Below are 17,725 nucleotides of genomic sequence, written 5' to 3' on the forward strand. Positions count from 1 at the left end.
GCCCACCTCACTCCAGAGGCCTCTGGAAGGGCTGTGAATGCAAGTCCATTGTCAACTGCAGTGGTCTGAGTCGGCATCACCCATCCACCAAATGGCTGAGCAGAAACACAGACCTGGAGATTCACAGGATTACGTGCTTCGGACTTCTTGAAAGAAAGCCCAGAATCCTTTTAGTACTTATTTTTACATGAAAGTCAGTGGTCTGAGAAGAAGAAATGCTTATAATATGCATGTATACACCGACGGACAAAAAAAATGTTGATGTAACATGGAAAAATCTGATCCTAAGTGGGTAAGCTATTACCTTATGCTCCATTTAACATGAAAGATCTTTTTTTTTTTTTTTTTCCATTAGTGACTTTAAGTTTACAGAGCAGAGGATGACTCTGATGAGGGCAGGCACTTGAATGAAATAAACTAACAGAAAGTCCTTTGGCCCGGGGCACTATTTTCCCCGATGGGGTCAAATAAGTGGTAGGAAAATAGCTGACTGCCTTAAAGGCTGTATCAACCACTGCCTTAAACACTGGGTACTGATCACATTTCCAGGATGCTGGCAAATTTCACTATTCCTACAATATTTAGCTGGACATTTTCACCATCTAAAATAAGGACAGACTTGGAACCTTAAATACCATTAGAAACAGATACATAATTTCAAGCTTATAGCTGCAGTGGGTAGGGAGACACTTCTGTAATTTCTTGGCTGCTCTGAAAGCGGAAAGAATCATATACATGATAAAATTTCACAGTTGAATACAAATTACACTTATCCACTCTAATTAAAATGCCTATACCAGGTTCATATGAAAATAACACATCGTTCCAAATGCATAGCATGACACAATTCAATAACATCCACAGTTGTAGTTGCTGCTAACACTACCTGGACAGAGGGCAGTGTTATTGCAAACCCTTGATTCTCTTAATGGGCCGCTGCAGTGTGTCCCGTAAGGTGATACACAAGTTCTGGTTCGCACCTGCGACCCCTGACCACAAGTAACTGAGCATGTGCTCCACTGGGACCACTCTTCCACGCCAGATTCACCTGTGTGCAAGATAACAAATAAACATGAAATACTGTATTGAATATTCATCTAGTAAGCATTATACCAAACTGACGTTACGACACACAAGAATAATTTCAATGTAAAAACATGACAGTACATCAAAGATACACAAAAACCTTTCAGAGAAAAAGAAACTTAAAGAGAGATACTATTACGCTGATGCAAGATCCAAGCTAGCTATAACCTTGTTAGCAAGACTCCACTTCACAAATCCACTGGGCCATGGAGGCTATGAAGGGACAAGTCAGCGTTTTTCAAGAATGATTGTTGGAGCGATTCCCTTCAAGCCAATCTAAAGCTTTGTCCTTTGATGGAAGAGGAAACAAAATGTATTGCTAAACTTACTCTGGCTTTGGTGAGTAGGAATATATTGATGTATCCTTCCCCAGTCGTTTGTTCCATAATCTCCTTTCTAATGCTGGATGAGGTAGGGCTCTGGGAGTTTGGGCATACCTAATTTTTATTGTGTTGAATACTCACACTTGTTTATAATTTATTCCTTGTGCAATTCCTACTTTTTCATCCTATGACAGTTATTTATTTTGTGATAATTTGTTCAAAAACATTCTACTCACAATTTTCCCCATGATGATCTACAGTAGAGAAGTAAGTTTTACTTGAAATGAAGGAAAATTCCTCTATGATTTCTCTTAATTTAATCTGGAACTAAAATTTACTAAAAAAAATAGGGCTTTAGAGGTCACTGAATGTCTGAATTCATTAACTTTCTTGGAGTAGGCATCACCCTGAGACTACGTCTAAGTTCTATTATGATCCAAAGTCATGTCCCAAGGAGACTTAAAGTCAAGAATTTCTAAGACCATATCAACAGGCTTCTAATTCTATTATGGAATGGTGTTCAGGATAGATTTTTAACTCTAATTTGAAAACTTGCAGTTGCTTTCCTACAAATACAAAATTGGGCCATTTACCTGCTGGCAGGAACTAGTTAAATTAAATTTAGACTTTGTTGAAAAAGACACTTTTTCTTCACTTGGTGAAGTGTTTCTGAAAACTCTGTATCACTGATTATATAAATCAAGGAGCAATTTATATTTTTACAGATTCTGCTTAGAATTTGATTTGCCTTTAGCAGAGAATTCAACTGATAGAGTATGATGATCCATTTTCCACCTTTTTTAGAAAGGTTAATACATGACTTAGAAATGACTTGCAGTGCAACTCAAGGCATCTGGTCCACGGGCTGGGACTCTAGGACAGATGAAGTTTGGACCAGAGTGTAAGTCAACTTGCTGATCACTGAGAAGTTCTTTTTCCAAAAAACAGAGTCAGATGAAATAAAACATGTGTTTGATAAAGTAGTTCAAGTTACATTCTGGTGTAAGCTTCTTATCTCCTCGAGGGCCCATGACAACCAGGTCACAGACAAGCACACTTTGAGTAGCACTGTTTGGAAGCATTTGCTCTTATACTGGTCTACAGTATGCACCCAGAGGTGTAAATAATATAATGCATTTATAACTGGATATATATCATAAGGGCACAGTGGTAACTGGGATGACATATTCTATTAAATAGGACATCTTTTCAGTGTTGTGATCAGTGTTTGTCCTGGTCATGCTCTATACGTCACCCTTGATTATTTCAGTATTTTTTGCCTTTACCAATTTATATATAACTAATCTATAAAAATGTTATTCAATGACCATTTGAATAATATTTAAAGCTATGCCTCATAGTTTGTTCTTTTACATGAAAGAATACTCTATCAAGGTTAAAAATAATTATTTTAGAAACCCTATAATATGACAATGGTTAAAAAATATCTACCCATATATGTATACGTGCACATATATATTTAGCAGTGAAAAAAGCTTAAAGTTGGGGAAAATCTAATGCAAATTTTTTTCTTGTGATATTTCAACCTGTCTTTATGATGAGATTAAGTGAAGTAGAAATATTATGGTTCAATGTGATTAATTAAAAGCCAGAAAACCTTGAACATTGTGAATTCTATAATAAGTAAAATGATAAAGGTTATGAATACAATTAGTTCTATTTTTCCACAAGAGCACTGCATTGTTATGATGGCAGGAAAAGAAGGTTTAACTAAACTGAGCAATGAATCAAGATCAAGAACTATTTTTATGTGCATTTCTGTAAAATTTTGGGTTGCTTCTGAATGTATGAAGCTACAATGATGTTGAACAAGCTAGATAATGATGACTGGGTCATGAGAGATTGATAATTAGTGCTCAGAATTGGCATTATTCACTCCCCTTCCAACTGGTGGTTCATTCTGTTGATCAAAACCAAAACAAATAAATGAATAAGATATATATGGGCTTTCAAATTCTGAATCAAATCTTGCCATTGAAATACTGGCCCACCTACGAAAATGACCCCGTTATATCTCAATCTATAATTTCAAGTGACATTTCCATGAAATAGTTATGATTTCCATGCTGCCACAGCGTCATCCCAAAAGGCATGAAGGCTGTTCTAGTCAAGCACATTGGGCCTTTGTGAGAAATACTTTATAGCAAAGATATTCTGTAAAAAATTCACTGACATTAAGACAGTAAAGTATACTATTTTTAATATATATGTCTTTGGAGATAGCACAAACTAATTTGGTTCCTTAACTTGTAACTTAAGGCATATTACACATTAGGTATTCTACATTATGTAGAAGGATTCAGTATCTAAGGTACTATTAAGGCTCTTTATTCTGACGCGAAACATGAAAGGGAACTGAAAAAGCACTGCTATTAAAGTCAGAAGATCTGTCGTTGATGGAAAGCTACTGCATATTAGCTCTGTGACCTTGAGAAAGTCACTTTATTTCTCTGAACCGCTCAATAAAATGAGTAATACATATACCTCAAAACCTATTTGAGAGGATTAAATGAGGTAAGGTATGGGAGTGCATTTTAAACTATAAACAAAATACTAATAAAAAATGTTGCTAGTATGTTAAAATCATGAAATTAGAAACACACAATTTTATTTTTCTGTTTTTGATAACATGTGACATACTATTTTCCCCACTGGAATAAAAGACTACTTTCCTAAGCCTGTTTACAGGATCATTTGATAACTATGATGTTAAAAATCATCAGTATGTATAATTAAGATGTCTTAAGCCATCTTGTTGGTATTTAATTTAGATGTCTATATTAAATATCTATATCTTATCATGGCATTTCACTTCCATCGACTATAAATAGAGCTGTGTCCTAGACTATTTGAGCATTGTACAATTATGTCCAAACTAGCCTATCTCAGTTACTAAACTGACCAAAATGGTCAAGTTATTTTGATAAAGTAATGTGACTTTACTAAATATTACTCTTCTAAAAACATTGCCAGTCACATTATTACTTTATAGAAAGTTTGTTTTTAAATACTGGATTGACTGATCATAATGATTGAAGAGGCCAGGTTACTCATTTTGAGAAGTAATTCTTAAGTTATACGGTTTGATAGCTTTTGCTTTGTTTTTCCTCATGACTAACATAAAAATATATTGTGTCTTATTATTCAGTTTTACCCCTATTGCATTATTCTTTGTTCTCAAATCAATGCTAGCAATTACTCATCATTATTTACATGCAACACCAATTTCTTGGTTTGAAAGACAAATAGAAAAGTATAAATAAAACAACTTTTGTAGAATTTTATTGTGTTATACTGAGCTGTATTTATTCAGACTACCTTAACATTTGAAGAAAGTATAATCTCAGAAAATATTTAAGGGCAAAAAATAAAAAACCTGCTCTTTTTAGCTTTATAATTGCCTCGTGTCAAATTATGTATTTTAAAAACTATGTTAAATAATGCAGTTTTCCAGTCTTTAATCAGTATCATAGAAATGTAAATTTAAAATGTCTTATACCTGTATTTATATTTACCTATACTATATTTGGTTTAAAATGAAATAATAACTATATGTTATTCATCAGTTAAAGCATCCAATCAATATTTTCAGAACTTTAATTCTGAAGTTCATTGACTTTTCTGACTTATTGTTAACAACATGGGGAAATAGTTTTAAAGCTCCTCATGGATCTGTCTAATAAGCATTTCATTTATTTTACCAAATCATTTGTCCCTATATATTAGATACAAAACAATGCCTGGAAAATAGTGAGTAAATTAAAATGGAAACTAGTAATTCCTCACTAAGAAAATAGAATGTTCCTTGTGATTTGAATTTGCAAAAAGGTTTCTGGCTGAAAACTCTGAATTTTCTTGGTATGTGTCACAGGCAAATCCAAAAACTAAACTTATATAAAAACTCCTAGCCAAATTGCATAATATTTATGCATAAACTAATTTTGCTACATTATTGGAAATTTAAACTATGGTTCACCATTTCATTATTAAGTGACCCCAATTTTAAGGAATTTCAGTAAACCAATGTCTGCCACTTCTTCTGCAAAATGTCAGGATACCTCTAATCTTACAGAAATGCCCCATGAAACAGCACAAGAAGGAGTCTGAGTAGTCAGCCCATGCCCTGTGTCTTTACTTAGAGTCAGTCACCCCCTAATTTCTGGTCAGTAGTTGAGACTTTTTGATCCTTGTAAGGGAGAAAAATACATTTAAAAATTTGAAAATTTGCCTGAACCTGGTCATGCACTTTTGGACTTGTTCAATCAAATAGTAAAAATATAAATCACCGTTTCTTAAATAAGAAGGTGCATGAAAAGCAATCCAGATAAGCAAGTTTTCTTCATTTCTGGATTTGGCTGCAACATATATTTTTAAAAAGATAAAAAAGTGTCCTTAATGTAGAAGTTATTCTAAATGTTCTTCCTTTTCTGAGAGTTCTTTGACCTACTTGCCACTAATGTATTCAAGTCTACTATTCACCCATTACCAAGAGCACAATTCATTAAGAATATTTGCATTTTTGAGTTATAGATTCAAATCTAGTGTTCTGAATAAGTATTATCCTAAGATCACATGAACTAAAGGAAATATTCATTCTTCAAGGGAATTTCATCAAAATCAGTCTGAATGTCATGTCAAAAAGCTGGTCATGTGCTTGAAACTTCTGTATTAATAGTAAAACACATCATCTAGATTGGAATGTATAAGACTTTATGAAGACATAGATGAAACTGTTAGTTTGCAATTTCCTGCAATAAAACTGACAGATGAAAATGTTTATAACACAGATTAATCATGTTTTCATTTAAGAATGTTCTACATTCAAAGAGGGGGAATTATAGCCCATATATTATGATGAGACAAAAGAGGAATGCATTTATTTGTTTATATATATATATATATATTTGGAGGGATGTATTTTAAAGTAATCTAACTTATTTAGGATTAAAAATACTATAAACCAAAAAATCATTTTTGTTGATAGCTAATTATTTGGAGTGTATTATACCTTACTAATAAAGACTGTCAACTGTTTATTATTTAGCTTATATAACAAAACTCTTTTCAAATTAAAGATATTAAATTCTAAAAAAAGTTTCTGACTAATTGCTATACACTTTAACAATCAATTAATATTTATATGATACATGACAACTGAAAAAATATTCAACATATTAAATATTAAATTTCATCATCTAAAGTCCTGCTTAATATATTAATTCTAAAAAAGTCCTAAAATAATCAATTATTGATGAAATAACTTTGCTGAGTTTCTTTAAAAGTTTAATGATACATTTTAAGTAGTTAATTAACATAAGTAAATAATAATATGTAAATCCTAAATGTCCCACAATGAAATCAAAATAAATCTTACACATTTTTTGTGCACTTTTCAGTTCACAGCTACTTCATTTATGGACTTTAACTGGTGACAAAAAAAAAATGGTTCAAAAAATATTAGCTCCAAAAACTGACAAATGTGCAGCAAAAGATTATGAAAACATGCAGTGGTTTCATTAAATTAACAACAATAAATAGAAAAATGTAACTAACGTATTACCAGTTTGTGCCATAAATTTAGCAGCATCAGCTTGTTCCTGAGGGACCCTTTTTTCATGAACAGATCGAGGTCGCTGACTTTTAATTGTATGATCTCCCATCATTCCAAATTCTAAAGACAGAATAAAGGTATATGAAAGCTTGTGTGTAGACATTTCTCACAAATTACATCACTGTCTCATGCAATATGTTCCTACACAGACCTAGAAGTTACTGATTAAATCCACGATTCTAAAATTTTTCGGCTGATCTGCTTGGAACATTTCTAAACTCAAATCAAAAAAATCTATAAACAAGAACAAGGTTTCAAGAAACAATGCTAACAGTCAGAGAAATGACACATCAGGTTTTAAGTCAGCTGAAGTAACAGAAATAGTGTACTCTTTTCTGATCGTGTTTTGCAGCAATACATGAGAAAAAATACAACCACAGGGCTAACTTTTGTTTTTCAGAGATAGAATCCTGATGCAAACCAGCTGTTGCTTTGCTGAAGAATCATCACCCCCGACAAGTTTTTTCAGCACATCCTTGAGGAGTGAGTGACCATGTAACCTAGCTTACCTAAGGCAAACATTCACTTGATGGACTATTTTCCCAAAGACGAGGTTGCCCTTAGTGTCCTCCAAAGCTTATAGAAAATGGTGGCTTAGATAACTCTCATTCTCTCCCGCCTTGTGCCCACATAATTCTTCATCCCTTTTCTAACCACTTGGAAGAGAGTGTTTTCTCCTTTAAAAGTTATGTTTAAGAGAGAGAATGACTCCAGGTTTCTGTTATTTAATCCTTTCAACATATACCTCCTAGGAAAGGAAAATAATCTGGGCCTAACTCAGAGACAGATGGGGGAGAGAAAAAATAAGCTGAACAAAAGAATAGATTCCACATAGCATACATTTATTTAATCTATATGCTTAGAAATCTGTAAGCATTCCATGCTTATTTCACTGTTACTGTAAAATAATCGAATAAAACCAAAGCCTGATGAATGGAGTGGTTAGTTCTGGCTCACAGGACTGTAGGTGGGGGAAGAGCATTGCTGAGGGGCAGGGGTCAGTGGTGCTCAATGTTCCAAGAAAAGTTTTGGGTCTTTAACACCAGGTCTTTCATACATGACACACATGACTGGGTAAAATATGTTCTAATGATAGTGCAAATAGATTGCTAGAACTAATAATGTCAACATTTGGGAATGGATAATTTCACCAGCTTATTGTTGTGGCTTTTCCCATCCATCTTTAAATCATCTTCTGCTAAAATATTACAATGTACCTTGTACGATTAAGCAGTGTATTTTTTATACACAACTCTGATCTTTTATGCAAGGAAAAAAGACTAGCACATGTTTTTGTCCAGCCTGGCAGATTTCCTCATAAATATTAAAGTATGGCTCCTGACAGATTGATTTGTCAGAAATTCTTTCAAGATATTCTACCCAAGAGAACATCTCATGAGAAATCTGAGAAATCTAAATGTGTGTTTGTTTTTATCAGTTTAGATAAAATCCAAGGCAGGAAATGGAAATTTTCATAAAATGTCAGTTGCTTTAATCTCATAAAATCCATCACTGTTTTCCATTACTGCCAACATCCTTTCATTCCATTCATTTATGTGTACGTTACGTGCTGCCTAAACCATGCTTCATTCTGCTAATGAGAAGTATCTAATCACCTATCATTTAATGATTTGGGAAAGTGACCACATAGAAAATTTATATCTAGATTCCTGCACTATCCAATATTTTGAAATATTATATATAATTGAAATTTCTCTGGATCTGAAAATAGCAAAAGAAATTTAATAGTAATTTTTATTAACAGTATGCTTTACCTTCTGTCCTCTTGAATTTATCATTTAAATTGTGTACGTGTGTGTCTATCATTTAGGGCATCTGAGTCAGAGCACATGTTCACATAAGTAATCTGGGGGCTCTGATGCTTACACTAAGGTAGTTTGGGCACCCGGAGGGCAAAGGACACCAAAGAAAGTATCCCATGCCTACAACTTCCTAACTACAAGGTAACTTTATTACCTGTTCTAGTAGAAGGCAATTCTTCAACTCGGTGGCAGCATGATAACAGCCTGCAAAATTGTTTACAGGGATTATGATCCTGAAATTTAGGGGTCTGAGGATATAGGTTGGCTCTGAGATCATTTTAAAAGTGTCATATTCAATTTTTAATGATTTCTGAAATTTAAACACGAGTAAAGTACTATTTTTTTTAAAATAGGCATTAGTATTTCAGTGAACTATTTCACATTATTAGCTGGAATGTAATTGAAGCTTCTCAAATACAAATTACAAATTTTATATTACAAATTAAATTTCCATATTCTTCACTCTAGTCACTTCTACTTATTAATAATCAATGTTATATGAGCATTAGTGCTAATGCCTTATCATGGGTCATAGCATTTAAGAAATTCTTCAATCATATGTGGACTTGATTACATAAGTTTTACATAATCGAAAGTTTAAAATAAATTTTCTGATTATTGTTACCAATATAATTTATATTAAAAATTACTTAAAAATTAAAACTATTCAATAATATGAGGTCTTGATATAACTAAATTCCCTATAAGATAGAAGACATGCTAACAATTTACTTCTTTTTCTCAGATGGAAAAGCAACACTATGGTGGTATTTTTTTAATGTGCTAGACGGATTGTTTCAGACCTTAAACAATCCTAATTTGTAAGTGAAACACATAAACTCTTATCTAATTAAGTGAGTTTCTTCTGCCAATGTTTATGTGCCAAGTGTCTGAAAAAAATCTTCTTTGTTTAAGGGTTGTTATCAATGGTAAAATTTAACAACAAATGCTATGGCTCCATCCATTTCTCACAATGGAATACTTTCAAAATATTTGTGCTCTCTTTCAAGATGATATCATATTCAATTTTCTTCATTTCTCATGAATATAAAGGCCAATTGGATCATCTAAACTTAGGGAGAAAAAGCTATCATTTTTGCTATTATTCTCTTATTTAGTGAATATGAGTTGAGGTAAACCTTTAGTGTGTTATGCTTTCTGAATAATATCAGTTCTTCATGGTTGTTGACTTATATTCAAATGATTCTGAGGTGGCAAAGATCATATACTACATTAGTTACACGAGAAAAACAGCATAGCCAAATAAAAAGATGATCTGCTTTGGTAAAAGCAATGAAAAGCAAGTTATGAAATAAAATGAAGTCATGTACAGCATAATATTGTATATGTACATATGGTACATGGCTTATGAAAATACAGGGTTATTTCCTATATCTTTATGTTGATGGTATCGATGAAGTGGTGGATAAATAACTGCGTTCATATATAAAACTCATATGGCTTTCCATGTTTAGGCACATTTTCTCATACACACTCTTTCACTGTGCTTCTTGATAAAAAGCAGTAGTCTCTGGAAGTACGGTACAATCAAAGTCACATGAAAAAAGGTTTTGAAAATCTGTTGCTTTAGGTATAGTTTTATGTCTTTTCTTCTCCCATCCAGGAATATTATAAGTAGATCGTTAAGAAACAAATACACTTGAAAACTGACTCTTCATAGTCAATTATCAGTCATGAAGTTTTTGTCTGGAAATCAAGGGTTATAATAATGTGAAGTCATCAAAAAGTTAAAACACACACATATCCACTTGTTATTTTACCATGTTTATCCTTCAATGTATGGACAAGTAGAGCAGCAAATTAGTCAATAACAGTTATTACTGCAAACTATCTTGCAATATAAATATTAACTTCACATTGTTAGCTAGCTTTCCTTCGCATTTCTACAGAAACTATTCTAGCCTACTGTCGCTTCTCAAGAAACTCCCAGAGATATGCCCTACTTTTAATCTACAGCCAAATTGCACTACTTTTTGTCATGGAAATGGTCAAGCCAACGCAGCCTTTCTCTTATTTTCCTTCACCTGAAACATCTGTTCCTCCAGCCATGCCTGCAATAAAGCCCTCTCCAAATCCTCCTCAAATGGCACCACCTCCATGAACTAACCAACTAATCAGAATCAGCCTCTGTCTGCCCTAACTTCTGTTCTGCTTTGTATCAATAATGGACTTTTACTTATTAGACTGTCTTATTCCCCGAACTGGATTATGGACTTATATGGAAAGGAAGTATGTCTTACAAGTTTTAAAAGCACCTCCTGCTTTGCATATAACTGGGGCTCAATATTTATTCTATAAATAACTTTCATGCTAAGAATTGCTTCTCCAAAAGGCAAATTTCTAGATGCCTAGAACCATTTCTTTAACTTGTTTGGTGAACAGTTCAATGGGGAAAAGATAAAATTCTTAGAGAAGTACTTAAAAGTTAATTATGTATGATTATGATGGTCAACATTTCTTTTGTCAACAGAGTTAACTATTGTTGCTATTGTGTCGATAAATATATTCAGATTATTATTTAAATAATTGAAATATTACTTTATTTAGAACTTAAATCTCACTGTCCCAAAACAAAGCTTAATGCCCTAAAACAATGCTTAATTTTTGTCAATAAACATTTATCAATTACTTACTGTTTTAGGTATTAAAATTACAAACATAAGTAAAATATGGTCTCTGATATTCTCACACCCAAGAAAACCCACTAAACATGGCCTGTTCCTTTCAAATACATAAAATTATTTACCTTAATCAAAACATTAAGCTGCACTTGTATGTTATTAAATTCGTTCATTTATTTTTACACTTATTGGAAACAGAGTTGGCACAATTATGTTGCATGCAGATTTTTTGTGTGCATAAGATGGCCTGGAGATATTTAGGTAGTGAAGAAGAGAGCAGATCATCAGTCATTTTGATAGTCTTCTGTTTTCTGAGATTATTTAAAAAAATTTTTTTGGAATATGATTAGACATCAAAATTGTTTTCTCTCCCTCAACAACTCTTTGTTGAGTGCCTATATAGTCAGGTGTTTTATGAAAACATAGAGCTGATTGGGAAAAAGACTATTATCTACATCATCAAAGATATTTCTAGAACTGGCATGAACTATTGGAAACAAGGAATTTTAAAATTAGACATCATTAGCTGGAATTCTGAAGAACGCTGTTTAAGAAATACATTTTACTGTTAATTATACATTAATTTCATTTTCCCAAAGAACCAAACAGGAATAGAATAAGTGGATGAAAGACAATTTCCAAAGAATTAATTCAAATTAATGACAATTATATAATAAATATCAGGAAATATTTAAATAAATTTTGAGAAAATCAAAAATTAATATTAAGAAATATTTAAAATAAATTAATACATGTTAAGAAATATTAGAAATCTGAGAAACCCATCATTAAAAGTTGAAAGGTTAACTGATATTCTTTCCTTCAAATTATTTCTTGGTTCTATTGCCGTAATTAGGTACGTGGTTATAGGCATGAAGATGCTATTTATTACAATAATAAAACAGAATCTTGCTTCTCAAAATACTCCCACAGAAATGATTTTATTAGGTAGTCGGCCATGACTCTGTTAAGTAAATAGGTGATTTTGTGGCACTTCTAAATTGGACAAAACATAGTGTAATGAAACGATATACTGATAGCATGTTTATAGAAAAAGTTTAAATGATCAGATGTTTTCAATTAAGTTGTGAAATTATGAAACCCAAACTATTTTATAGAAGAGATTGTCAAATATATTTAGTGTATATACTCTTAGTCAATGATGATATATTCTAATTCATTTTATTTCCAAATAGAAGCTTTGAAATAATTACATATAATGATAGATTCCTTTTAGAACTTTTCAAACATGTATTCAAAAATTAGATTATAAAACATCTTATCTAGAATGATTCCAGGACATTTGGGGTGTAAACCCTTAAATCATCATTTTTACACTTACTCAGTCTTACTTCTGGGAAATGTTAGTAAACTGGATGCACCGTTCCATGTAAGAAATCATCAATGTGTGAAATCATGTAGGAATTATTTGTTAATATTTCTTATATATTATCCAATTGCATTTTATGATCTCATCTCTTTTTGAGATAACTTTTGGATTTGTATAAACTATCAGTAATGGTTTGCTTGAAAGATACTTTATTTGTTGGTGATGAGCAAAATAAATGTAGAAGCACATAAATAATAAAGCAATTCTACTTCCAATAGTAAACTAGTAGGATTCATCTTTTCTTGTTGACCTGTATCAGAATTTAATTTAGCATTTTAGTACATCAGTGGCAAAATAAGATGCTGTGTTGCGAGTTCCAGCACCTTTTGTAGGGGACTAAAACCCTCACACTATAAGACGTGAATAATCTTATTGCTAAAGTGGCCCAATAAGATCTTAGGGATGTGAATTACAAGAAAGTAAACTGGGTTGTCCCTGGATGAAGCATTTCTACATTTTCCTAACAAGACCAAGGCTGGCTTGCTTTCCTTCCAAGCTCTCTGACATGCAGAGGGAATCAGGCCCACAGAAAGCTTCTTTGAGGCCTTATTAAGAACCCTGGAAAGTATCTCTACCCGATTAAATGTGAAACTTTTGTAGGGGTTTAAGAGGCAATGAGTGAGAAATCATGGTTTGATTTGAATTTTAGATAGATAGATTACTGTAATTGAAGAATGGATAGCAGAGTCTAGGGGAGCAAAGTTAGAGGCAACATAAACTATGAAGAGCTACTGCAATTGTCCATATACAACTATTTGTGATTGGGTAGGGCGTCGGGTTTGATCGATGGGTCACCAGCAGCTCCTAAGCCTGGGGCAGCAAATGGATGGGGTACCCCCATTAGATAAGAATCAGAAGTCCCAGCTTACTGCAGGTTGAGTACGTCTTTGGACAATTGGGTCCAAATTGTTGGCAACTAGAGCAATTGTCAGTGTCCCAAAAGTTTACAGGGAAGTGTTTTATAAGAAAGTTTACACTTGAAAAATGTGACACTTTTAGTATGGTATTTTTGAGAGATGTTACCTTTGTATATATATTATATTATGCATACCGTATTATATGTATTATATTATGCATTCATTTAGAATGTTTAAGAAAAATGACTCCTCTATGATTTTTTAATTAAGGCTTATAGCCATATGGGACTTTTCCACTTGCTGAAGTTCAATCTCATTTCCTATAACAGTACAGCACAGAATAATTTAACTTAAAGCAATATCACTGAACGCATATTTACTGAAAGAAATAATTTAACAAGATACCCCATGAGAATAATTAGTACATTCTACACTCCAACTGAAAGTTAAAAGATGAGGTGAATTGTTGCTTCACCCAAACATCTCAACATAAATACACAGTGGGTAAACCATGAATGGATTTTTCATGCTTTTTCATAAGGCACTGGTATCTGGATAGTTCTGAAACATATTTACTGCACTTAAACCACCTTCATGTGACTCACATGATCTCAAGCTTGTACCTGGAGGTAAGAAAGAAGTTCCTTTGTCATTTATGCTTTTTAACTCATCCATTTTGTTCCCACAGAATTTCTTTTTTAGAGAATCTATAAATATCAAAATAAATAGTTCTACTCATGTTTTACCATTTATTGCTATGTTTTTGTGTCTTATCACATAATGTTTTAGTTTACAGCAGTATCATTGTATACATGTTTACTGAAAGAAATATCAAAACTGAGTTTTTAATGAAAATGATTCCACTAAGACATACATATAGTGCTTACAGCAATTTCTAAAAATAACTATAATACTATCTTAACTATCCTCTCAATACTCTAGCCTATTTTTCAGGGACACATGAATACATGTGGATAATAGTTTCAGTATTTTTCTAGTCTATAAATTATCCTTATAATCAATTAACATATATTCAAACTTGTTTCCATCATTTATCATTATCCGTATTGAAACCCAAGGGGCATTCTATAGAGAGAACTAAAAATGATTAGCCATTTCAAAGCAGTGTTTCAAATACCTAGAGACAAGGAAGACCATTAAACTAAGATGTGAGGTGCAGCTGAATTGTCAGGGTGGACAAATAAAGTGAAGACCAGCAGATGCAGCTCCTGTTTTGAGCATCACACCTGAAGTTCTCCAAACCTTTTTCCTCCTGTTGCAAAAGGGGATTCTGGGAACAGGGTCTCTGAGGTCTTCTGAAGCTCTAAAATTGCATTACTTTCTCAGGTCAGAAGTTGGCACATGAACATAACATACAGGCCGTCTCTCAGCAGACCTGGAGGCCTAGAGGCTCTGACCAAGGTTGACTGGGGTGTGCAGAGACACACAGGCACCCGAGTCTAAGTAAAACACAGAGTTGTAGTTGCTTCTAAAGCTTTTCTTAAGTCACTCAGTGTGGAACAGTTCCCTGGATGCATGTCTAAGCACCAAAGCAAGGTTTACTTTGCATGGGAGGTCTCAAGATTGCACAGTACTTATTTAAACACCTTAGCCAGCATCCACGCTGGAGAGGGAATTTTTTAGAAGACAATATGCTTTCAAAGGCATTGAGCATGAATAGAGTCCATTCGTTCAACAAACATTAAATGAGCAATTACTATATTCCAGACAGGATTCTAGGCACTGGTGATATAGCCATGAACAGAGTAGACAAAAATTTGTTTTTGTGAGAGAAAATTTTATAGTTATTCCTAGTCTGATAGGCAAGGCTTACAAAATCTTTCACAAATATTAAATTTACTAGACAGCCCTTGGAAAGTTTCATTATAAGCAGTCAAATATATATGTGTCAGATTAATAACTTTTAATTTCACTCTTTCATTCACAAACTGCTTCAGATAAAACTGATTTAACTGCATGTCTCATTCATATCATTCAACAGAAATCGGTTAAGAGGACCACTTAGATGAAAATGGTTGACTCAAAAGCCGGGTCACCATATCCAAAACAATGCTGTGGTCTCATTGGTTTCTCTTCTATTATCTTCAGAGTTTTCTTTCCTTTCAATTTTAATTGATTTTGCTATACACTGATCTAGTCTCTTTATACCCCTTAAGAAAATGTTTGTTCTTTCTCATTCCATTCACTATTGTCATATTATATCCTTTATATCTTTTTATTTTTGTAAACTACCCAAGAAGACATAAATATGCTTTCATTATACCATGCCTCTCTATTTTCCTGTGGCCAGATATTTACATCTATGTTGCCTTCAGAGGAAAGACTCCTAGAAGTGGTTTTGCAGTGTGATGTCATCTCCCATCCCAAATATACTTCACAACAAATAGTGAAGGTAGGGAAAATGTTAGATTTTTTTGATCTATTTTCTGTCAAAATACAACACCCCTCTTCATCCTAATTAGTGCTTTCTCTTGTCCAGTTTTGCTTGATATTAATACTATTATTGCTGCTTTGTTAACGCCTTTGCTACATTTTTTTCCATATGCCTTCTACTCTTCAGTGTCATTTTACTTTAAGCATATATCTTATATAAAACATGTATAGTTGTATTTTAAAAATCCCATCTGATCCTCTTCCTTTTAGTAGGAAATTAAATCTATTGACATTCACTATATTTATTGTAAGGTTGGACTTATTTCTTCCATCTTATATTAGGATTTCTCTTTAGCATATTTTCTTGCTGTTTCTTCATTTTTCCCCTATTTAAATTTTTTTGGATCAGTAGGAATTTTCAGTTACATTTTTTCCTCTAGTTATCCTTCTTCAATTATTCCAAGTGCTGTACACTAATTTTATCACATACACTTAAGTAAATTTTTAAATCTATCACTATCTATAGTGAATCAGTATCTGTACTCTTTCCCAAACCAAGACAAGAATTTGAGTGTGCTATCCATGTCTCACTGTCTTGATACTCACATATCATTTATTTCCAAATGATTATATATTGTGCTGCAATAATTAGACTTAACTATTAGTATCAGCTATTAGTCTATCAGTATTAATTTCTTTGTTGATCTTTCTTAGATTTGTTTAATTTTGATCAAGTACATCCTTTAACAGAGAAGAGTCTAAAATTGACTCATCTTGCCTTTACACTTGAATGCTAGTTTGGCTAGACCTAGAAATTTAAGGTCAAGAAGTTTTATCTTAGTTCCTGGAGCAGGGACTGAACCTGGGCCCCCAGCAGTGAAAGTACTGAGTCCTAACCGCTGGACCACCAGGGAACTCCCAAGGTCGAGAAGTTTGTTTTTCATACTGAACTTTGATGATAACTTGGACCCTGAATGCTGGTATCCAGTGTTGCCTGTGAGATATCTTCTGGTAAGAGAATTTGCTATTCTTTCTGGAAGGCTTTTTTGGGATTTTTCCTTTTATCCTTGGAAATTTTACCAATGTATGTCTAGACATCAGTCTTTCTCACTCAGCTTACTTGGTACTCTGTTCCCTTTCCATACAAGGACCAACCCTTTAGCTGAGCACACTGAGGGCTTTTCTCCAACTTCCTCTTTTCTTGGTTTCCTTCCATATCGGGGTGTGGAGGTTCGGAGTTACTGCAAGCTGCTCTCTGCTTCCATCCCAGCCCCTCTGTATCCACTAAGAACTTCCTCTGAGAAAAGTCAACCCCTGATTTCTGACTATTAAAGGATAAGTGCAAACCATATTACTTTCCATGTCGTTCTCTGAACAGTTCTCTTTCCTACTTACATAAGTCTTTCAAAAGCATATCCTCTAATTGCTCACTTTCCCCTCGCCCAATAATGTCAGGCTATCTGACTTCAAGCCTCCTTCCCGGAATGAAACTGCTCTCTGGGAAGTCAGCTGCCTCTTAGAAACTGTCACGTTCATCCTGATTCCTTCAGCATTTGACACTCTCCCACGCTCCCCCGT

General features: G+C 33.4%; 1 protein-coding gene across 1 annotated transcript in view; it reads right to left on the reverse strand.

Moving 5' to 3' along the window:
* Positions 1-17,725, reverse strand: part of ADGRB3 (adhesion G protein-coupled receptor B3) — a 799,562-nt gene that overhangs the window by 488,722 nt on the left and 293,115 nt on the right. Inside the window, exons 2-3 of the mRNA XM_060030408.1 lie at positions 6,991-7,101; positions 887-1,048 (exon numbers count right to left, since the gene is read on the reverse strand). Of these exons, the coding sequence (XP_059886391.1) occupies positions 887-1,048; positions 6,991-7,101 (273 nt within the window). The remainder of the gene's footprint in view (positions 1-886; positions 1,049-6,990; positions 7,102-17,725) is intronic.

Source organism: Delphinus delphis, chromosome 14 (assembly GCF_949987515.2).
Source record: "Delphinus delphis chromosome 14, mDelDel1.2, whole genome shotgun sequence".
Lineage (NCBI taxonomy): Eukaryota > Metazoa > Chordata > Mammalia > Artiodactyla > Delphinidae > Delphinus > Delphinus delphis.